Source organism: Nannospalax galili, unplaced genomic scaffold (genome assembly GCF_000622305.1).
Source record: "Nannospalax galili isolate Female #2095 unplaced genomic scaffold, S.galili_v1.0 scaffold1679, whole genome shotgun sequence".
In the NCBI taxonomy this organism is placed as follows: domain Eukaryota; kingdom Metazoa; phylum Chordata; class Mammalia; order Rodentia; family Spalacidae; genus Nannospalax; species Nannospalax galili.
In genome coordinates this window covers 15,923-37,748 of record NW_008342927.1, presented here as the reverse complement: position 1 = coordinate 37,748, position 21,826 = coordinate 15,923, and the positions used below count along the sequence as shown (strand labels likewise).

At 45.3% G+C, this 21,826-nt stretch overlaps 2 protein-coding genes across 9 annotated transcripts in view; one reads left to right on the top strand and one right to left on the bottom strand.

Annotated features, from left to right (window-relative positions):
* Pym1 (PYM homolog 1, exon junction complex associated factor) overlaps positions 1-13,086 on the bottom strand; it is a 33,331-nt gene extending 20,245 nt beyond the window's left edge. The window contains exons 1-3 of one of the 6 annotated variants that reach the window (XM_029566377.1): positions 13,051-13,086; positions 12,698-12,854; positions 12,020-12,073 (exon numbers count right to left, since the gene is read on the bottom strand). In XM_029566377.1, coding sequence (XP_029422237.1) covers positions 12,020-12,073; positions 12,698-12,854; positions 13,051-13,071 — 232 coding nt within the window. In that variant the 5' untranslated portion in view covers positions 13,072-13,086. Of the gene's footprint in view, positions 1-1,157; positions 1,208-11,033; positions 11,157-11,576; positions 11,817-12,019; positions 12,139-12,697; positions 12,855-13,050 lie in introns of those variants that run through there. The other 5 variants (XM_008838980.3, XM_029566379.1, XM_029566378.1 and 2 more) reach the window with 5 other exon arrangements.
* Positions 13,087-15,885: 2,799 nt separating this feature from the next.
* The window catches only part of Dgka (diacylglycerol kinase alpha), a gene marked incomplete at its 3' end in the record, with an annotated part of 18,017 nt that continues 12,076 nt past the window's right edge, over positions 15,886-21,826 (top strand). Inside the window, 2 exon segments of one of the 3 annotated variants that reach the window (XM_029566381.1) lie at positions 15,886-15,952; positions 16,068-16,123. 3 annotated transcript variants of the gene reach the window in all.

Here is a 21,826-nt window from a genome sequence, read left to right as displayed (position 1 = left end):
AAGATGACCTTAAACTTCTCAATCTTTGGTCTCTGCCTGCTGAACTCTAGGATTATAGATGTGGATGTCAAACCCAGAGCTTTGTACATGTCAGACAAGCACTCTACCAAGCTGCATCCCCAGTCCAACCAAGTACAGTATCTGGAACATAAGTCCGAACGGTTCAAACATCACTCTAAGTCAATTCCCAAAAGATAACAGCAGCTAGTCTTTGAGTACTTTCCAACTGCAGTGCTCAGTATTTATAGATATTATCTCATTGAATTACACAACTCCTTATTCCAGTTTTACAGATGGTGAGACATTTATTAACATTCTCAAAGTTGCAGTTAGTAAAGGGCATCAGAAATTGAACTCAGACTGTAATTCCAAGGGCAGGCCTCCTTATATTATTACTGTATATTGTACAATAAATGAAAAAAAGAATTTTTACTCTTGGGTCTTGTATCTTAAACGCCCTTGTAAAATTTATTAATCAGAGATTCCAGGCAGTAAAGCTCATGATATTAAGAACCCAGTATGAACAGTTACTACCAGTGCATAAAGAAAGCTATACTTAATAGGTCAAAGAATTAACCTTACAACAGGAGTGGGGAATGAACTGCTCAGCGAACCTACCTAAGTTACTCCATTCTGTTCAGAGCCATTTCAGCAGCAACTCTGCTCCACACCAAAAGGAAAAGGGGGGCAACCTTGGGTCTTGGGAAATTGTCCTCGCCATGAACCATGGAATGTGCTAATTCCAGACATTATACATCTGGCTAACCAGCTTGTTTTCGATTCTGTAATCCACTTGCTATCTTGGGTCATCTTGACACAGGGCATAAGACCACCCTTGTTATCTTGTTATTGTATGACCACCTAGAAGTCATTTACCTTGGCTGTCTTATTATACTTATTATGGCTAAAACAGCTGGCTAGTTTTAAGGTCACAAAGTTTGATTGCCAAGTTATATGACTGTATCACTTGTCTGTATAATGACTGGTTGTTGATAAATAGATTCAAAGTTCTGCTATGTTGTACAAACCTGACTGGTTCACAAGTGTCCTGTTTGAATAATATTTCTGTAATCCTATAAAAACTCTGACCTGACAATCATCAGGGCTGCTTCTACTCCCGAAATAGACAGCCCGGCCGGTCGAATATTAAAATTTACCTTGCTACTTTTCTTAAAGTGGTGTTGGTGATTTTTTTGCGAACTCCGTCCTATAACAATAATCAAAGGAAAATTGAAATTAAAACAGTTAGGAGCTGGGAAAACGGTATATATACACACAAAAACCTAAGCAAGAAAACCTATTAGCAAGGGTTACAAAAACAACAATACACCCACCCAAACACCAAGAAATTATTAGGTAATTTTGGGAAATTCTGGGTTAAGCAGAGGAAATTAATTTTGTTAATTTGCTTGCAGTACTGGGGATTGAATCCAGGGTTTCCCACATACATACCACCACTGAGCTACACAGCCGGGTCTTGTTTAAATTTTTAAGACATCTTGCTACATAGCCCTGGCTGGCTTTGAATTTTTTATCTCCTGCCTCTACCTACTGAGTAGCTGGGATTACAAGTGTGCACCACAATGAGCAAGTTTGCTAGCCTGCCTCCCTCCCTCTCTGCCTTCCTTCCATTTGGGGAGAGTTGTTTTTTCTTTCCTTTTTTTTTTTGGTCTTTTTAAGACAGGGTCTCCCTGTAGCCCCAGCTGTCCTGGATTCACTATGGAGACCAGGCTGGCCTCAAACTCACAGAGATCTGCCTGCCTCCGCCTCCTGAGTGCTGAGATTAAAGGCATGTGCCACCACGCCCAGCCGAGAGTTTTTTTTCTGACATAAGGTCCCACTCTTTAGCTCAAGCTAGCCTGGAACTCATTCACTATGTTGTCCATGTTGGGCTCAACCTCTCAGCAATCCTCTTGCCCCAGCCTCTAATGTGCTGAGATTATGGGCATGACCCGCCACACAGTGGAAACTTATTTTTCTTATTTGAAGCACACTTCAGAGGACTATAAAAATCCTAAAGTCATATTTTGGAACATATAGTCACTCAATATAATCTGAATTATGTTATTTTACTTATGCAGAGGAAAAAAACAAAAAAGGCTAATTGTACTAATCTCTAGTTCTGGTCTTATAATTAAGAATAAATAAATGTTTGTACACTTTAACCTGGTAACTGTTTCTGGGAAATCTTAGATGGTAACCCAAAACGGAAGCAAAGACATCTCCAGGAAAGGTGGCAGATATCTATCATCACAGCACTTGGGAGGTAGAGGGAGGAGAATAAGAAGTTTAAAGTCAGGGCTAGAGAGATGATGGTTCAGCAGTTAAGAGCACTGACTGCTCTTGCAGAGGACCCAGGTTTGATTCCCAGCACCCACATGGCGGCTACAAACTGTCCTTAACTCCAGTTCCGGGGGAATCCAATGCCCTCTTCTGACCTCCATGGCATTGCAGGACACGGGTGCACTCAGACACATGCAGGCGATACACTCATACACATAAAATTAAAATAATAAATATTTTTAAAAAAGAAGTTTAAGGTCATCCTGAGCTACACATCAAGTTCTAGCCCAGCCTGGGCTATAAGAGACCCTATCTCAAAAAACAAGAATGAATAATTTGTAAATCAGGCTGAGCTCACTGGTACACATCTCTAATTCTAGCACTTGGAGGCTAATGCTAGACTGTCATTAGTTCAAGGCCATACCTGGCTATATAGTAACTTCTAGATCAGTCTGGCCTTCAGAAGAAGATTGTATCAAAAAAACCAGAGCAGCAGAGAGATGGCACAGTGGGTAAAGGTGCTCGTTGTTAAACCTGATGACCTAATTTTGGATCAAAGTTCTATCCCTGGGACACACATAGTAAAACAGAACCAACTCCCACAAGCTGTCCTCTGATCTCTACTCATGTGCACTGTTACTTATACCCACGCACATACACACAAAGTAAGTAAATGCAATAAAAATAAATACAAACCATACAAATAAAGAAAGAAAATAAAACAGAATTTGTCTAATAGATTTTCTGGATTTGGCAGAAAGCCTGGAGGAGGCAGGGGATTTGAAGATAATCTAAAAATCCAGTAAAGAATATTCTGTTTTTTTTTTCACATGGTAGAAATCTTTCCCTCTTGGGGACTGGAGAGATGGATCAGTGGTTAAGAGCATGGGCTGCTCTTGTAGAGGACCCAGGCTCAGTTCCCAGCACCCACGTGGCAGCTAACCATGTCCTTAACTCTAGTTTCAAGGGATCAAATGCCCTCTTCTGGCCACCAAGGGGATTCATTGCATGTGATGCACTTAACATACACACAGACAAAACACTCACATAAAAAGAAATTAAATTTTTTTTTTTTTTGGGTCTTTTTGAGACAGGGTCTCCCTGCAGCCCCCCTGCCTCTGCCTCATGAGTGCTGAGACAAAGGGTGTGGGGCACCATGCCCTGCTTCCATGCATAGTTAAAAAGAAGTAATAGGCTAGAGAGATAGCTCAGCAGATAAGAACACTGACTGTTCTTGCAGAAGACCTGGGTTTGAATCCCAACAGCCACATGGCAGCTAACAACTGTTCTTAACCCCAGTTCCAGGGGATGTAACTCCAGTTCCAGGGGATCAGACAGTCTTTTCTGTCCTCACAGGCATTGCACGACACGGGTGCACTTACCTACCATGCAGGCAATACATGCATACACATAAAATAAAAATAATAAATTTTAAAAGTTTTTAAAAAATTTTTTAAAAAGATGAAATTTTCAGGTAAATAGATCGAGCTAGAAACTGTTATACTAACGTAATTCAGAAAAACAATGTATGTTCTCCCTCATTTGTGAATCCTAGTACCAAATCCTTATATGTGAGTATATATCCTCATGAAACTGCAGAAACCAGGAAAATGAAAGAGAACCAGGGAGGTAAAGTAGTAATTCGAGAGAGAACAGTAGGAGACAGGTGTTACTAAAGGAGAAATGTGTAAAATGGGGGTATTTAAATGGGAGGGGGTTATACAAGGAACTATGGGGCTAAAGGGGAAGGAGCTCAAGAGAGGTAAGACCAGAGCAGGCAGGAATTATGGGAGAAATGGAAATACTTTAAATGGGGAGGGTGTGGAGAGAGATTAGACAGGGAGAGAGAAGGGAGATAAATAATGCCTAGTTAGTATAAAAAAACTAGAGGGAACTGAATTAGTTCAAAAAATCTACTGAAAAACTACACACAATATCTCAACATGAGTTCATGTGTATAGTTGAAGGCTACATAAGAAATACTGCCAGACAGGAGAAACCTTCCTTTGAGTTGTTGGCCAGGGTAGTCTAAGAGACTCCCAAAATTATACAGGCTACTACCACAGCCCTGATTACCTCCTAGAACTTGAAAGTAAGACCCAATTGCTGAAGACAGGGCATATTTCAGACACAGGATTTGGAGCAATGGAGTTGGAACTGACCTGGAAGCCTCCTCTCCTGAAGGCTGGCTCTTACAGCTTTGGAGGGCACTACACAAGCTGGTAAGAGAGAACATCAATCGATGGTCCAACCCCAGCTTCAAGGCCTAATAACCACATCAATGACCGGCACAGCAAACTGGTGTAGTAGCGGCATTTTTATCTTGGGGGTAATCAACAGCTACCTAATTGGACGTAAAGCCCACTCAATGGGAGGAACTCATGTGTGGTACTTAAACCTAGCCAAATATGCATAGCTGGAGAGGTCATAGATCTTAAAGAAAACCGCAAGGTTGTCACATTCCTAGATAAATGTAATTTCTTACAATGTGCAAAATATGGATCCTCAAATTACAGACAAGTAGCCCAGTCACCACTGATCAAAGAAGCTTCTTTTTCAGCAGACAGATTATTATAGGCTGGTCATACATAGAGATTATCTGTGAATTGCCCAAGCCTAAGTGGCACATCTAGGATGTAACCTCTACACCTAAGGCTCATGGAACATAGAACAAGGGATAAAGAGAACACTGACGCATCTTTCAATTCTCATCAATGAAGCTCCCTCATGCAAGAGGGTCAGGAAAACAAAAGGTCACAAATGGTCAAAATGTAGAGAATAAGAGTCTGCAGAGTGTGGGTCCTTGGTCAGGATTTCTATATTAAAATCCACCCACCTAGGGCTCAGGGACCATTGTGGAAGAGGAGGTGGAAAGATTGTATGCACCTGAGAGGAGGTACATGACCATATGGAAATAGTCCTACAGGCTCCCGAGACCTTGCTTGTATGAACCTACAGCAATGGTGTCAGTATGCACAAGACCAATGCAAACTCAAGCAGACAAACCCAGCACAGAACTACAGAAAAGGACATCAGGCCCCAATCTTAGTTGAAGAATTATTGGCAGCTGATTACTGCTAGGTGAGGAAGAGCTGATCTTCTTAAAGGGAGGGACTCTGAATAGACTGACTAGACCTCAGTGGATGAACTTGCACTGAGGGACATCTGAGGACACTAACTTGACTAAATACTAGCTCTTAGAGCTTACACATGCTTACATATTCTTCCACCGAGCCACATCCCCAATGTTAACATTGTATTTTATTTATTTATTTACTTATTTTTGAGACAGGGTCTTATTTTTTTTTTAAATTAAAAAAAATTTTTTTTTGGTGTTTTTGAGACAGGGTCTCCCTGTAGCCCCAACTGGCTTGGAACTCACTGTGTAGACCAGGCTGGTTTTGAACTCACAAAGATCTGCCTGCCTCTGCCTCCCAAGTGCTGGAATTAAAGGCCTATGTCACCATGCCTGGCTTCAATAAATTTTTTTTTTTTAAAAGAAATCTTTCCCCTTTTAAAAGTCAAGTAAAAGGGCCTGAAGAAATAACTTAGTGGTTAAGAACATTGGCTGCTCTTGTAGAGAACCTGAGTTCGGTCCCTAGCACCCACATGGAGGCTCTCAGCTCCATGTATGGGACTGATGGTGTGCCAAGGCATGAAAGGCTGGTATGAGTGAGAAAAGGAGAGCGGGCAGAGACCTAGTGGTGCCGTGGATGATTTTTAACTTGGAGAGATGTGCCACTCAATCCTGTGCGCTTTGGTGAGTGTGCAGAGAGCAATGAGCAAATAATGTATGAGTGTTCTCACATTCAAAGGACATCCACATCTGTTGGAAGAAGTTTGTTCCTAGAAAACCCACTTTAGGGCTGGAAAGATGGTTCAGTGGTTAAGAACACTAACTGTTCTTACAGAAGACCAGGGTTCAATTCCCAGCACCCACATGGCAGCTAACAACTGTCCATAACTGTAGCTCCAAGGGATCCAACAGCCTCTTCGGTCCTCTGAGGGCACTGTACAACACAGGTGCACTTACCTACATGTAGGCACTACACTCATACACATAAAATAAAAAATAAAATAGGGGCTGGAGAGATGGCTCAGCGGTTAAGAGCACCAACTGCTCTTGCAGAGGACCTGGGTTTGATTTCCAGGACCCACAAGGTGGCTACAAACCGTCCTTAACTCCAGTTCCAGGGGAATCCGACGCCCTCGTCTGACCTCCAAGGCACGGCATGACACAGGTGCACTCACATACATGCAGGCAATACACTCATACACATAAAATAAAAATAATAAATAAAATATTTTTAAAAAATAATAAAAGAAGGGCTGGAGAGATGGCTCAGCGGTTAAGAGTACTGACTGCTCTTGCAGAGGACCCGGGTTCAATTCCCAGCACCCACATGGCAGCTATGAACTGTCCTTAACTCCAGTTCCAGGGGAATCTGATGCCCTCTTCTGACCTCCATGGCATTGCATGACATGGGTGCACTCACACACATGCAGGCAATACGCTCATACACATAAATTCATAATAATAAATAAAATATTAAAAAATAATTTTAAAAACTCACTTTAGTTGAATGTTAAGTGAAATGATACTTGTGCTTCCTCTCCCCCTCTGTCAACTGCTGTGAATGGTATATGGTGTGTTCCCTTCTGTTACTGATCTGTAAGAGCGGAAGGTGACCTGAAGCTGTGGCCTGAGAACATGGAATGAGCTTGTGGTGTGCTTTTCGGAACTTGGACACATAGTTCACCAGTGAGCTCAGGTGTCTCAAAGAAGGGTGGAGTTCTCATGTCTGTTAGCTACCCATAAGAATGCTGTTTGCTGCAGTTGTGTCCTGTGCTTGGATGCTTTTTATATGCTGTCATTATTGGAAATTCTTTTTGTTTGTTTGGTCTTTTTGAGACAGGGTCTCCCTGTAGCCCCAGCTGTCCTGGAACACACTATGTAGACCAGGCTGACCTTGAACTCACAGAGATCCGCCTGCCTCTGCCTCCCAAGTGCTAGGATTAAAGGCGTGCGCAACCACGCCTGGCCCTATTGGAAATTCTTAAATAAAACTGATTTAAATAAATTGGGCTGGAGAGATGGCTCAGCAGTTAAGTGCACTGACTATTCTTAGAGAGGACTGGGGTTCGATTCCCAGCACCTACATGGCAGCTAACAACCATCCATAACTCCAGTTCCAGGGGAATCTGATGCCTTCTTCTGACCTCTGTGGGCATTACATGACACGGGTACACTTACATACATGCAGGCAACACACTTATAGAAATAAAATATTAAAAAAATATTCAAGCTGGGCGTGGTGGCGCATGCCTGTAGTCCCAGCACTTGGGAGGCAGAGGCAGGCAGACCTCTGTGAGATTACATAATTAGTTCCAGGTCAGCTGTCTCAAAAGACAAAAAAGAAAGAGGAAAGCCTAACGTCACTATTTGTGTGGTTCAAAAGTGACTGCCACCACTGAGTACAGTATAGAAAGGGGAAGGGTAAACCTTTAGAGTGGAAAGGCCTTATAAACACTATCTCAGACAGGTAACTCTTGTCACTACCCACAGTAAAAATAAATGAAAATGAAAACCAGGGTGATCTTACGTACCCAAGGTTGAAAATGTCACTTTATCTCTACAGTCTTCTTTCCCAAAACACCTAACCCAAATTTAATCATGAGCAAAACATCAGGCTGCTGGGCACAGTGACACATGCCTGGAATCCCACTACCCAGGAGGCTGCGGAAAGAAGGATCTGCCTGTACAGCGAGTTCAAGGCCAACCTAAGGTAGATATAAAAAATGAGACACAAGAGAGTACGGGTGTGGGGGTGTAATACACTAATTCTAATAGAGGAGCAGTCTACAAAATATAAAATACATGCCTAGCATTGTTAAAAACTGTCATGAAGTGGGGGTGGGAGGTAGGGGTGGAATGGTTCAGTGGTTGTAAAAGCACTTGCCATGGAAGAAGCCTTGAGTTTGCATTCCCAGCACCCATGTAAAAAGCCAGGTGTGACGACACACACTTGTAACTCCACACTGTGGAGGTGGAAACAGGCAGACTGCTCAGGCTTGCTGGCTGCAGTCCTGGCTTCAGGTTCGGTGGGACCCTGTCCTGAGGGAATATGGCTAAGAATGACAGAAAAGGATACTGGATGGCCTTCTCCAGCCTCGTACTCATGAATGGCACATACGTGCCCATACATCGCACACACATAGCAGACACATTCATATCCCAAGCTGTCAAGGTAATCAAAGACAAGTCTGAGAAACTGTCATTAAGGAGACATGAGAACTACGTGTAATGTGGTAAGCTAGACGAGATCCTGGATCAGAAAAAAATAAGCAAAAACTAAGAAAGTTTGAATAACATTTGTTTGCTTACTTTTTGAGACAAGGTCTATGCAGCCTTGGCTGGCCTCAAACTTGAAGCAATTCTCCTGTCTCTGCCTCCCAAGTGCTGGGAATACAGGTGTGAGCCATCATGCCTGGCTTGAATAACACATTGACTTTAGTTAATAAAAGTGTATTGATACTAACTCATTAACTATAAGAAATATACTTTATTAATGTAAGATGTTAGGAAAGGACATAGGATACACAGTAATTCTTTGTAACATCTCAATTTTTCTAAAAATCTAAAACCGTCTGGAAAAAATTTATACCACTCCACTGTTGTAGAATAAAATCTATTTAACGTCTTAATAAGAGAAATGATGCAAAAATTTGAATTGGCTAGAAAAGGGTGAAATGATGGAAAGTTCCGATTAGAAAAGTTCAGTTTGAGATATGACACACTATCCAAGAAAGAAACACTTTCACCAATCAACTAGAAAACAAAAAGCATAAGTGACCTAAGTCAGAGAGTGCTAGGAGTAATGACTAAGATTAAGGAACAAATTAAGCAATGAGGAAACAGTTGGTACAGACCTGCTACTCAATAAATCTGGCTGCAAGCCGGGCACAGTAGTGCACACCTTTAGTTTCAGCACTCGGGAAGCAAAGGCAGGTAGATTTCTGTGAGTTGAAGGCCAGCCTGGTCTACATAGGGAGTTCCAGGTCAGCTACAGCTACAGGGAGACCCTATCTCAAAAAGACCAAAAAAAAACCAAAAAAAAAATCTGGTTTTGAGCATGGTGGTGCGTGCCTATAATCCCAGTGCTCAAGAAGGTGAAGCAGGTGAACTGCCATGAATTTTCTCACTATGTAGCTCTAGCTGGCCTGGAACTCACAGAGATCTGCCTGCCTCTTCCTCCCAAGAGCTGAGAATAAAGGTGGCATCCCCATGCCCCTCAAGATACAGCTTGGGATTCTTGCTCTGCTTCTTCAGCATATCCTGCTGGCAGTGTGTGCCACTACTGGCCTGCCACATAGTGAAACTTTGGGGGAAAGGGGAATAGAGGGAAGGAGGGAGAAGAGGAGGGAGGAAGGAAGAGACAAAGAGAAAGAGAGAGAGACAGAGACAGAGATGATATTGGGCTGTAACTGAGAAGAGAAATGTCAGGCCTGGATTTTTCAGTGAAATAGAAACTGAGATTATTTGCTACAAAAGGAAGACTAAAGGGAAAGTGGCAAAGATGGGCCAGCAGGGGCTATATAGAGACCCAGCCCCCAAAATAATAATTTTTTTTTTTCTGCTAAAGACCTACTGAGTAGAGAGCATAAGGAAAGATGTTGCAGCACTGTGAAATGTGAGGCTGAGGAGAAGTAGCAGAAAACTGAGTTTTCATTAGGTACCAAGGTAGGAAGGCTGAGGTATAAGAAACATGTAAAGTAGAACAAGAAGCATACACGGCACATTTTAAAACACACTGCAAACACTGCACACTCACAGTATCACTTTTACAAACACTAGACATATAGACCAGTGACTACACATGAAGACTACATAGAGAGACAAAAAAATAAGTCACCAGGCACTTGAACAGCATTTTACAAACTACCTTCACATATTTATTTGATCATCACTAGGTCAATATTGTGTTTTTCGAAGGACAAGGCAATTAGAGTAAGAAAACTGATTCTCCCTTTCTCACACAGCAAACTTCAGCATCTCAGATAACTCAAACGAAATTCTTCTCAAGCCCTAAGGAATAACGGGTTCTATCAACTGTCAAAGAGGTCGGGAGAAAGGCCAGTAGACACTTTCCTGTTTGTTTCCTCTCTCCCTAGACCCCTTAATCCCATGATCATCACAAGACAGACAACTCCATCAATGAGAAAACTTCACAGTTAAGTTCCTCTTCCCTTCCCCCCAACAAATGAAGATGGGGGAAAAAAGAGTGGGAAAAGCACTAAGTAGCAATCAGGAGATCTTCAGCAGATTTAGCGCAGAGAAAAAGAACGAAAACAAGACTAGGGCAGAAAACAGGTATAACTAAAAGATGGGGAGGGGAAAAAAAGCGGGGTTGGAATTGGAGGGAACTGACGGTGTAGAAGCCCGGAATGCTGGAAAACCCTACAGAGGTATGAAACTCGAACAGCTAAAGGAAAGCTGAGGTTCCTAAGGTTCCTGGATCAGGGAGCATTGAAAGACCCCAAGGTTTGGGAGACCGGAAGCTGAGACCCCCTAAATACGAGACCAGAAGGGGGCGCAGGTGACATCCCTAGGAGAGAATGAATGGAGAAGGCGGTCCGGGGGGTGGGGCAAAGGAGGGTCCCCGGGATAGGCGGGGCCCAGACCCTTTTCCAAGTCCGAACCTCGACCCCGAAAACCCCGGGAGAAGCGGCTCCGCGATTCCCGTACTCACCGCCGGTCTCGTCAGTTACATAGGGAGTCGCCATCTTGAGAATGCGAACCACTTCCGGCTGGGGTCCCGCCCCCTCCCCACCGGAAGTGGAGTCTCATCATAGCAAGCCACCATTTTAGTCTTAAAGGGAGACTGCACCATTTCATTGGTGGGGAAGACGGAAAAGGGAGGGAAGAGCTTGTCACAGTCTACAAGACCGTGGACTCTTACTGAGCGCCTAATGTATGTAAAATAGCCGTCTGCGCTCGGAGAGACGCTCCAACTCAGTGCTGGCCGGGACAGCCCTCACCCGCATCCGAGATGGCTGGTAGAAGGACAGAAACCTTCTAGGCCCTGGCCTGCACCCAGACCCCGTGTTGACTTGGGGCAGCAAAGTCCCCAGGACACACGGGGGCGCACGAATGTAGCTGGGGACCAGAGGGAGAACCCCCACGGACACGAAGGGGGGCAGTGGCTTCACGTGCCGGTTGCCTCGCCCAGCTTCACCGCAGACCGAGGGCTCGGAAGGGGCGCACGGCGAGCGGAGCGCCGCGGGTGGGTCACCTGTGCCAGGAGCCGCAGGGGTGCCGGCGCTTTCCATGGCGGAGAGGGGTGCGCAGCCCCGGCCCCATCTGCCGGGGGCAGCCCGGCTTCCGCCCCGCAGAGACTCGCCGCCCGCAGTAGAGCAGCCTCAGGCCGCGAGGTCAGAGGGCACGAGGTGAAGGCGGCTGGGCGGACCCAGATTGTATGCTAATTAGCCTCGCCCCAGTGTCCCGGGAGCGCTCGTCCAATAATCGCGACCCGTGTGGTCACTATCTTGTAGCTTGTGCCCTGCCTGGTGCCCGTCTGACATACACGGCGCTCCACCAGCGACTGTTGTTCCTTCGGGGCTCAGCCCTGTTAAACTTGTTTCCTCTACAGCCTGGAAGGCGCCAAGCTGGAGGATCTCCTTTGGTGTCGACTCTGCCCTCCTTCCCCCACATAGCTATTCCTTTAACCCTTTTCACCTTCTCTGTTGCTCCACTCTGGGTTAGATGAACGTCCAACAGTGCCTCGGGAATCTGGGAGAAAGAGGAAATATTAGTGATTAACACTAGGCACCGTGTCCCCATTAAGACTAAGAAAAAACGAGCAAAATCGGGCTGACCTTAAACAATTGAAAACTCAGAAGTTTTCTCAAGCCCACACATTGCCTAGTTCTCCGAGCCCTCTGATTTCTACCTGGGGCCCAGTTAGGTCTCAAAATCACTTAAAAACTATTTGCATGCAGTATACAGTTACTGCGTTCTAACACTGCCTCCCCCGCACCTTTTTTTTTGCTTGGTGGTGGTGGTTTAATTGAACTTGGAGCCTAACACATGCTAGTTAAGCACTCCAATACACCCCAGCCCACACCTGCACTTTTTTCCATCAATTGTACCTCAGCCTTGCCAATCCAGTACCCTTTTCTTAAAAGTGGAACTAATAAGAAATAAGAATATGGGATGGCGTCTCTAAAAACTCGTGAGGTGCATGACTCTCAGCTGAAGAGTGGTCTCTGTAACTGAATGGACCTGCTCTGTAAGAGGGTTTTCCTACCTAACCTTAGACACCCCCCACCATTGTTACCCCTAGACATTCTGCCCCATCTCTGGCGTTGGCAGGAAGTGAAACTCAATTGTCTGCTTGGCAGACCAGCTTAGTACCTTGCCCAGGGGCCCCGGATGTGTACCTCCACCCTGAGGAGGAAGAAAGGAAAGAAGAGGCCTGAAGAACAAGCTGTTGTTTTTTCCTTTTTCCTTTGTTCACTGCGGTTTCTTTCTTTCTGATTTTTATGATGTGGTTGATGAAAGAGATGAGCACCTGGAACCATAATAGGCATTAGGGCCTCCTCCTCAGATGTTTCTCTGCCTTTCCTCTCCCACCCCCACCAACAACTGATGGGGTATGATGGAGATCAGATTCTAAAGAAGACACAAAATGGCTAGAGTAAGACTGATTCCCTTATTCGTTATTAGAGAAATAACCTCACACTTCACCTTAAAGTTCAAAACTATACCTTAAAGGGGCATGGTGGCATCTTTAATTCGCTTGGGAGACAGAGGCAGGTGGAACTCTATGAGATGAAATCCTGTCTCAAAGCAAAACAAAACAAAAACCTTTAAAAGAGTGTCTTTACATCTGCACTTACATACATGCAGGCAATACACTCATACAAACAAAAATAATAAAATATTTTAAATTTAAAAAGTGTCTTTAGCTGGGCGTGGTGGTGCATGCCTTTAATCCCAGCACTCGGGAGGCAGAAGCAAGTGGATCCTTGTGAGTTCAAGGCCAGCCTGGTCTACATAGTGAGTTCAGGTCAGCTGGGATTACAGGGAGACCTTGTCTCAAAAAGACAAAAAGAAAAAAGCCAGGCGTTGGTGGCACATGCCTTTAATCCCAGCACTCGGGAGGCAGAGGCAGGCAGATCTCTGTGAGTTCACAGCCAGCCTGATCTACATAGTAAGTTCCAGGACAGCTGGAGCTACAGGGAGACCCTGTCTCAAAAAGACCAAAACAAAAGAAAAAAAAAAAAAAGTGGCTTTAATTTTATATAAGGACTGATTGGAAGAGTTGTTAGGAAAATAGTGTCTTTGTTTAGGGTGGCTGAGAGTTGAGAAACTTTACATACATCTACTACTTGATTCAGTCCCTAAACAGGGCTATGTTTTTGCTTATCCTGCAGAACTAAAAACGGGATCTGGTATGAGGAGGTCTTCAAAAATGTTTGTTATGGGCTGGAGAACTGGTTCAGCACTGGCTGCTCTTGCAGAGGACCAGGGTTCAGTTCCCAGCACCCACAACTGTGTAATTCCATTCTAGGGGACCCAACACCCGTGCCCTCTTCTGGCCTCCAAAGGCACTGCATGACATAGGCGCACATATACATGCAGGCAAAACACTCATACACATAAAAATGAATGCGTTTTCAAAAAATTTTTAAGTGGGGCTGGAGAGATGGCTCAGCGGTTGAGAACACTGGCTGTTCTTACAGAAGGCCCGGGTTCAAATCCCAGCACCCACGTGGCAGCTAACAACTGTCTGTAACTCCAGACGGCCTCTTCTGTCCTCCAAGGGCATTGCACGACACGGGTGCACTTACCTACATGCAGGCAATACACACACATAAAAATAATAAAAATTGGGGCTGGAGAGATGGCTCAGCGGTTAAGAAAACTGGTTGTTCTTACAGAAGACCCCTGTTTGAATCCCAGCACCCACATGACAGCTAACAATTGTCCATAACTCCAGTCCCAGGGGATCTGACAGCCTCTTCTGACCTCCTCAGGCATTGCACGACACGGGTGCACTTACCTACATGCAGGCAATACATGTATACACATAAAATAAAATAATAAATAAAATTTTTAAAAAATAATAAAAATTTAAAAAAAATTTGTTTGTTGAAGTCAGGAGTGGTAGCATACACCAGTAATCCCAGCACGTTGGAGCCTGAGGAAGGATGGCAAGTTCAAGACCAGACTGAACTACATACTGACACCGTGTCTCAAGGGAAAAAAAAGTTGGGCTGCTCAAGAAACCAAAGGAAAAAAGTTTGTTGACTATGACTAATGAGTCATATAGGAAGAGGAGATGAAACTTTGCTAAGAGTGAAGAAAATACTGTTAAAAATGAAGAATGTGGGGGGCTGGAGAGATGGCTCAGCTGCTCTTGCAGAGAACCCATGTTCGGCTCCCAGTACTCATGTGGTGACTAACAATCGTCCATAACTCCAGTTCCAGGAGATCCTATGCCCTCTTCTGGCCTCTGAGGGCATTGCCTGACATGGGTGCACTTACATACATACAGGCAAAACATTTATATTAATAAATGAAAATAAACTTTTTTTTTTTTGGTCTTTTTTGAGACAAAGTCTCCCTGCAGCCCCAGGTGGCCTGGAACTCACTATGGAGACCAGGCTGGCCTTGAACTCACAGAGATTCGACTACCTCTGCCTTCCGAGTGCTGGGGCTACAGGCCTGTGCCACTAGGCCTGGCTTTTTTTTTGTCTTTTTGAGACAGGGTCTCCCTGTAGCCACAGGTGGGCTGGAATCCCTATGGAGACCAGGATGGCCTCGAACTCACAGAGATCCACCTGCCTCTGCCTCCCAAGTGCTGGGATTAAAGGCTTGTGCCACTACGCCCCGCTGAAAACAAACATTTTTAAAAGAACTTAAAAAATTTAAAAAAAGAAATCACTAAGGAGAAGGAGGAAGAGAATGTGAGCTGGGACTATAGAGCACTTGCTTAACATGTTCCAGGCACTGGAGTTCATCTCCAGCATGATGATGTTGAGGAAGAAGAAAAGAAAAATAAATAATAAAGGATCAGGAGTGAAAAAAAAAAAGGTCGATGCCTTTAATCCCAGTGCTCCAGTGCTTGGGAAGCAGAGGTAGGCAGATTTCTGTGAGTTCAAGGTCAGCCTGATCTACATAGTTCCAGATCTGCCAGAGCTACATAGTAAAACCCTGTCTCAACAAAACACACACACACACACACACACACACACACACACACACACACACACAACCTGGAAAGAACATAGGAACAGAGAGGCAGATCATCCTCCAACCTTTACCTCAAATCTCCAGTTTAGCTACAATAATAATACTACTACCGAACCACATTACTCTGCTGGGAGTTGCTTCAACAAACTTGTCTTGAAATATTTGAGAAGTGCTTAGGTCTCTGTTTCCACTAGAGGGCCAAATGTATTCATTCTTTTTTCCTCTCTGACCCTCCCCCTCCCCCCCCAAAAAAAACCATATATGGTGTGTGTGTGTGTGTGTGTGTGTGTGTGTGTGTGTGTGTACACTTCCAACCATAAGTCTCTCCTCCCCCTCCTTTCCCTTCCCAGGTGTAAGAGGGGCAATTCCAGGAACTTACGGTTTTGTTACTCTGCCCTACTTCAATGAAGGGTAGGAGGGGGTTGGTCAGGGGTTGGGGCGGGGCCAGGGAGCAGGATGCTTGCAAGGTCCCCAGTTGCTACCAGTAAATCCCTAGGCCTTCGTCTTTTCTCCTTTGCTCTACCAGCCTCACAACCATCCATGCTGCCCCAAGAGCCCTGACAACTCCAGAACAGACTGCAGGTAGGAGAAGCTCAAGGATCTCCTTTCATTAGTTCTCTTTGCCCAGGGCCTTCTGCATCATCCGTCAAGGTCAGAGGGTAAAATGGGAGGGTTGGGACATGGAGAAAAGGTGAGCACAGAGTACAGTGCTCTTTGCGTCCAAACCTCCACCCTGAACTTAAGGAAAGGACGAGTCGTGAGAGAAAGAGGTGTGCAAGACTGGGGTCTGAAGGGGAGTTGAGGAACCCGGAGGAGAGGCCAGCAGAGTGTGAGGCACAGTGTGGAGCCAAGTGGAGAGGGAGATGCGTCTAGTCTCAGGGTATGAAGTGTGGCACTCTGGCCTTGCCCCTCTGGGTTCTCCTGACTGTGGAGTCATGGAGTTGGGCAGGGAAGTCCTAGCTGGCCATATGGAGAGGGAGAGCCATCCAGTTGCCAGACTGTTACCAGCACGGCCCAGCAGGTTAGGGGTGAGGGGGAAAGCTTGAGCGATTAGAAAGAAGGGGAAAACAAGTGGAGCTGCCCAATACGCGGGAAGACGCGGAGCGCAAGAAGTGGGGAAAGTGCACCACCAGAGCCCTGGAGACCTGCAGACCGAGGGGGAGCAGGTCGTACTGGGAACCTGACCACACCGGCCTCCAAGCCCGGCGTTGCGGTGGTCCCGGGCTCGGCCCCGCCGGACTGGGTGGGGGGCGGGCGGCTGTGTCGTCAGGAGCTGGGCGGCCTCGGCCGCCTGGCCCGTCCCCTCCAGCCCTCCCGGGCTCCAGCTCCAACGCCGGCGCTCCCCTCCTTGGGCAAGGTAGAGACTCTGCGAGCGCCCTGCGAGCCGAGGGCCGCCCCGCGGGCGGGGGAGGGTGCCGGGCAGGGAGGATCGGGAGGTTCCGGGAGGAAGCCTGACAGCCGGAGCGGGGCTCGGGTGTGCGCTGGGACACGGCTGCGGGAGGGCTGGGAGGGCTGGGCCGACCCGGCAGCCTTTCCCGACCTCCGCCTCCAGCCGGCTGGCTAGCTCGGAACGATGGGGAAGCTCAGTTCCTGGGGACAGGACTCGGAAGAAAGTCCCTTATGGAACCCCAACAGCGCGGCACCCAGGAAGAAGGGTTCTCTCTCGTTTGGCCTCCGGGTCCCCATCCTTTCCACACCTGTCACAGGGAAGTTTCTGAAAAGATCTGGGTCTGAATTCGGCTTTTGAGCTTTAATTCGTAGACGTGAACAGCACTGAGGAAGAAATGCAAATATTATTGGACATCTCTGCAGCCTCAGAAAATACAAACCCACAACCCCCAACCATGCCAACATCGTAACTTCCTCTGTACTACGCAGCGAGCAACATCCTACACACACACACACACACACACACACACACGAACACAAAACGTGCACCCCCTTATCCAAGCAACACAATCATCTGCGATGTTTATGGTGTCTTTATGAATTTTAATGCTTCAAGCCAGAAAAAAAAATTCCCTCTAGGATCACTGAGTAATAGCAAGGGTGGAGAGGGGGAAATGACCCTCTCTCAGTTCTGGGTCCCTGATAATGGTTAAGAGGCTCAGCATTAAAATTAGGAGTGCTTGCCCCTTGCTAGGACAGCCCAGATGTCCTAGAGACATAGCTAATTCCTGATTGATGGCCAGCTTGGAAGTGAGCAATAAAGTGCAAAGGAAACTTTAAATATCAGTGCCAGCTGTGGAAATATTTATCTCTTTGTTAACAGCCATTTTTGTTTGGGATGTTTAAAATTAGATCTAGACAATGAGAGACACTAAGACTTGGTGGAATGTACTACAGATTGGCTGTCTAGAGTGTGGCTATGATCCTGAGCATTGCTGTCTCTCTGGGCCTCAGTTTCCTCCTTTGTCAAATATGAGCTCTGAAAATGTAGGATTCTTTCTCTCCAAGTCAATATCTTTCTTCCTTACCCTAAGTTGGTAGAGGTGAGTCGGGAAACCAGAGGGAAAGGAAGGGTGAGTCACAATTAGCTGGCGGTTGGGCAGCAGACCCCACCCTGCCAGCCCTGCATTCGTCTGGACTAGCCCAGGTTATAGCCTCGGGGTTGGGATGGAGCTGAAGGACAACACTGGACTTCTTCCAGGTCTTTAAGGTCTCAGGAGCCTGCAGTTTATTGCCCATCAACTCCTGGAGTCAAACTTTTAGTGACAGAAGTCAGGACAACTGACTAGATCCCTGGAGCCCTCATGTCCAAGGTTCCTGCCCAAGGATGTCTTTGGACCCTAACTATATAATTTCTAGCCACCTCCTCGTTTTCCCAGAGGCAAAGTTCATGATTCTGATGCTGTTACATGTCTGTACCTGACATATGTAAAGAGGGCAGAGGGTGTATGTATCTGACATATATAAAAACAGGGCTTCACTACTGCTAGAAGTTCCTACAACTTGTGACTTACTGGCTCAAAAGCATCATTTTTTTCTAATACCTAGATCTGTTTCTCTTTTTTCTCACCTTTTTTTGTGAGGACAAGTTTTCACCAAAGTTGCCCAGGCAGGCTTTAAACTCATTCTGTAGCCCAGGTAGGCTTTAAACATTCCATCTTCCTGCTTCAGCCTCCTGTTCTAATGTATTTCTGGTGGTTTTCTATGTAGTTACTACCTTACTTAATAATAGCTAGTATTCATTGAATTCTTATTCTGTATACCATGCAGTTTAAAATATATAATGCTTATATAATTTTTTTTTGGTCTTTTTGAAACAGGGTCTCCCTGTAACCCCAGCTGGTCTGGAGCTCACTATGTAAACCAGGCTGGCCTTCAACTTACAGAGATCTGCCTGCCTCTGCCTCCCAAGTGCTGGGACCACAGGTGTGGGCCATCACGCCCAGCAGCTTATATAATCTTAAAATGCACTCTGTGATTGATTAGGTACCCATTTTAGTGATAAAGTTGAACTGAATAGTAGAAAGTAGTAGAAAGCTTACCTGACATGCTTGAGGCCTTGAGGCCCTGAGTTTGGCCCTCAGTTTAAAAAAAAACAAAGTTCAGGGAGGTAAAATGATTCATTTAAGAGCTAAGATTCTAACCTGTGCCTAATTCAAAAGTCCATTCCAGAGCAGGGTGTGGTGGCTCATGACTGTAACCCAGCACTTGAGAGTCTGAGGCAAGAGCCTGGGTTATATATAGAATAAGACCCTGTCTCAAAAACAAAACAAAAGGAATAAATATTTTCAATTTCAATTATACACTATCTCTCCAGGTTTAAGACCTGGGGAGCCAGAAAGGAGCAGGAAAGAGTTGATTCATCATGAAGAGAGAGACGGGAGAGAAATGCCTTGCTTTCTCTCCTTTTTTTTTGGTCTTTTGTAGCCCCAGCTGTCCTGGAACTCAGTATGTAGACCAGGCTGGCCTTGAACTCATAGACAGAGATCCGCCTGCCTCTGCCTCCTGAGTGCTGGGATTAAAGGTGTGTGCCACCATGCCCCCCACACACAAAATTTATGTGTGTGACTGTTTTGCCTGCGTATGTAAGTGCACCAGGTGTATGCAGTGCCCTAAGAGGCCAGAAGAAGGCATTGAATCCCCTGGAACTGGAGTTACAGATCATTGTTAGCTGCCATGTGGGTGCTGGGAACCAAATCCAGGTCCTCAGTAAGAAGTGAACCCAGGTCCTCTATAAGAGCAGCAAGTGTCTTAACTGTTGAGCCATCTCTCCAGCCCATCTCTCCATCTCTCTTTTTCATTTCCTTTGTTTGTTTTCCCTGTCACTTCCTCAGATTCCATCTCCCAGAACTTTGGAGTCATCTAAGACTCCCCAGAAGTAATAAGAGAGGCTAATTAAACTATGCAAGCCCTATTGACTATATATTCATTAGCTCTGTTGACAGCAGAAGATGGATTGTGGTCATTGATAAGGGCCAGATAGGCAAAGTCATTTCATTCAGGTGTCAGCGTCCCTGAAGATTCTTCCAAGTGTTCTTAGAGGACCCTTGGAACATAGATGTTGTACTGCACAGAGGTGGACAGCAGAGATGTCCCAGGGGCAAAGAATCTGGCACCATCAGAAAGGAAAGGTGCTAAACTATTCTTATAGGACTTGTCCATCTGTGCGCAACCCAGCAAGTGCTAAACAAGTGAGTAGAAGTCAGAGTGGTTTGTTTTGTAGACAACATCTCATGTGGCCCATCTGGCCTTCTGATCTTCCTGCCTCTACTTTCTAAGTGCTGGGACTATAGGTATGCATCATGCCTGGTTTATATGGTTTTGGGGATTGAACTCATGCATGCTAGACAAGCACTCTACCAATTGAAATACACCCCCAAGTGAGATCAGGTGTTTGATGGAGTACCTCAATAAGTGCTTTTGCATCAGTCACTTATTTAACAGCTATTTATTTAGTACCTACTATGTGCTCTCCAAATTATCTCATACCTCTTTGACTGTCAAGTGGGCACTCTTGTGGCATCCTACTTAACCATGTTTGGATTAATAGTCCCCAGATATGACTACTCAGTTTCACATGACCATTTGTACAGCCAATATTGAGCACTCGGTCCATGGGGAGTTTTAGATACTAGAGATACAGTGGTGAAGAAGACTGACAAGTTCCTGCCCTCGGGAACTCATATTTTAACAGAAGCTGAAGAGTTAAAAAGGAAGCAAATATAAGGGAAGACAATTTGTACCTGTGATATGAAGAGGAGCTTTAAGATGGAACAGAGTCAGGTGTGGTGGCTCACTCCTACAATCCCAACATTCAGAAGACTGAGGCTGGAGGATTGCCATGAGTTCTAGGCCAGCTTGGGCTAGTAAACCCAGTCTGGAAGAAGAGGGAATAAGGAAGAGGAGCAGTGGGAGGAGGGGGAAGAGGGGAGAGCGGCAGCAGCAATCAAGGAAGTTCTCTCAGAGGAGCTGACATTTTAGATGGGGCAAGAAGTTGGCTCTGTCAAGAATAAGGAAAGGCATCCCATCCAGGCAGAACAGCAAATATCACAACTCTGAACAGGTAAAAACTTGGCCTGCTTGAGAAACAGGATGGCAATGAAACTAGAAAACAGTGTGTGACAGAGTGGAACAAGAACAGAGCCAGTGAAGGCAGAGGCCCTAATGTGCTGTTCTGGGGTGAGAGCCTGGCATCTCTGCTTCTCAGTTGTCTCTGGATATTCCTGCCCTTGCCCTCTCTGAATGTCAGTTTTGTCTTCCTTCTTCTCTGTTCCTCCTCCTTCTTTTCTTTTCTCTCGCTCTTTAAAAAATATTTTACTTTTATTGTATGTGTATATGAAGGATGTGTGTGGGTGTGTGCCATGGCATGTGTGTGGCGTCAGAAGACAACTTTGTTGAGTCAGTTCTCTCCTATTTTTACGTGGGTTCTGGGGATCAAACTTAGGTCACCAGGCTTGTACGGCAAGCTCCTTTCTGCACTGAACTATCTCACCAACTCTCCTTGTTTTGATTTTTGAGATAAGGTCTCACTATGTAGCCTAGACTAGCCTCAAATTCACCATACTTCTGCTTTAGCCTCCCCAGTGTGACAGAGATTACAAGCATGCACCACTACACTTGGGTTTTGTTTCCCTCTCTTTAAATATTTTTGTTGCTGTTCATGTTTTTGGTTTTTTTTTAATATTTTTATTTATTATTTTTATTTAATGTGTATGAGTGTATTTCCTGCATGTATGTGAGTGCACCCACATCATGTAATGCCTCAGGTCAGAAGAGGGCTTCAGATTCCCCTGGAACTGGAGTTAAGGATGGTTTGTAGCCACCATGTGGGTGCTG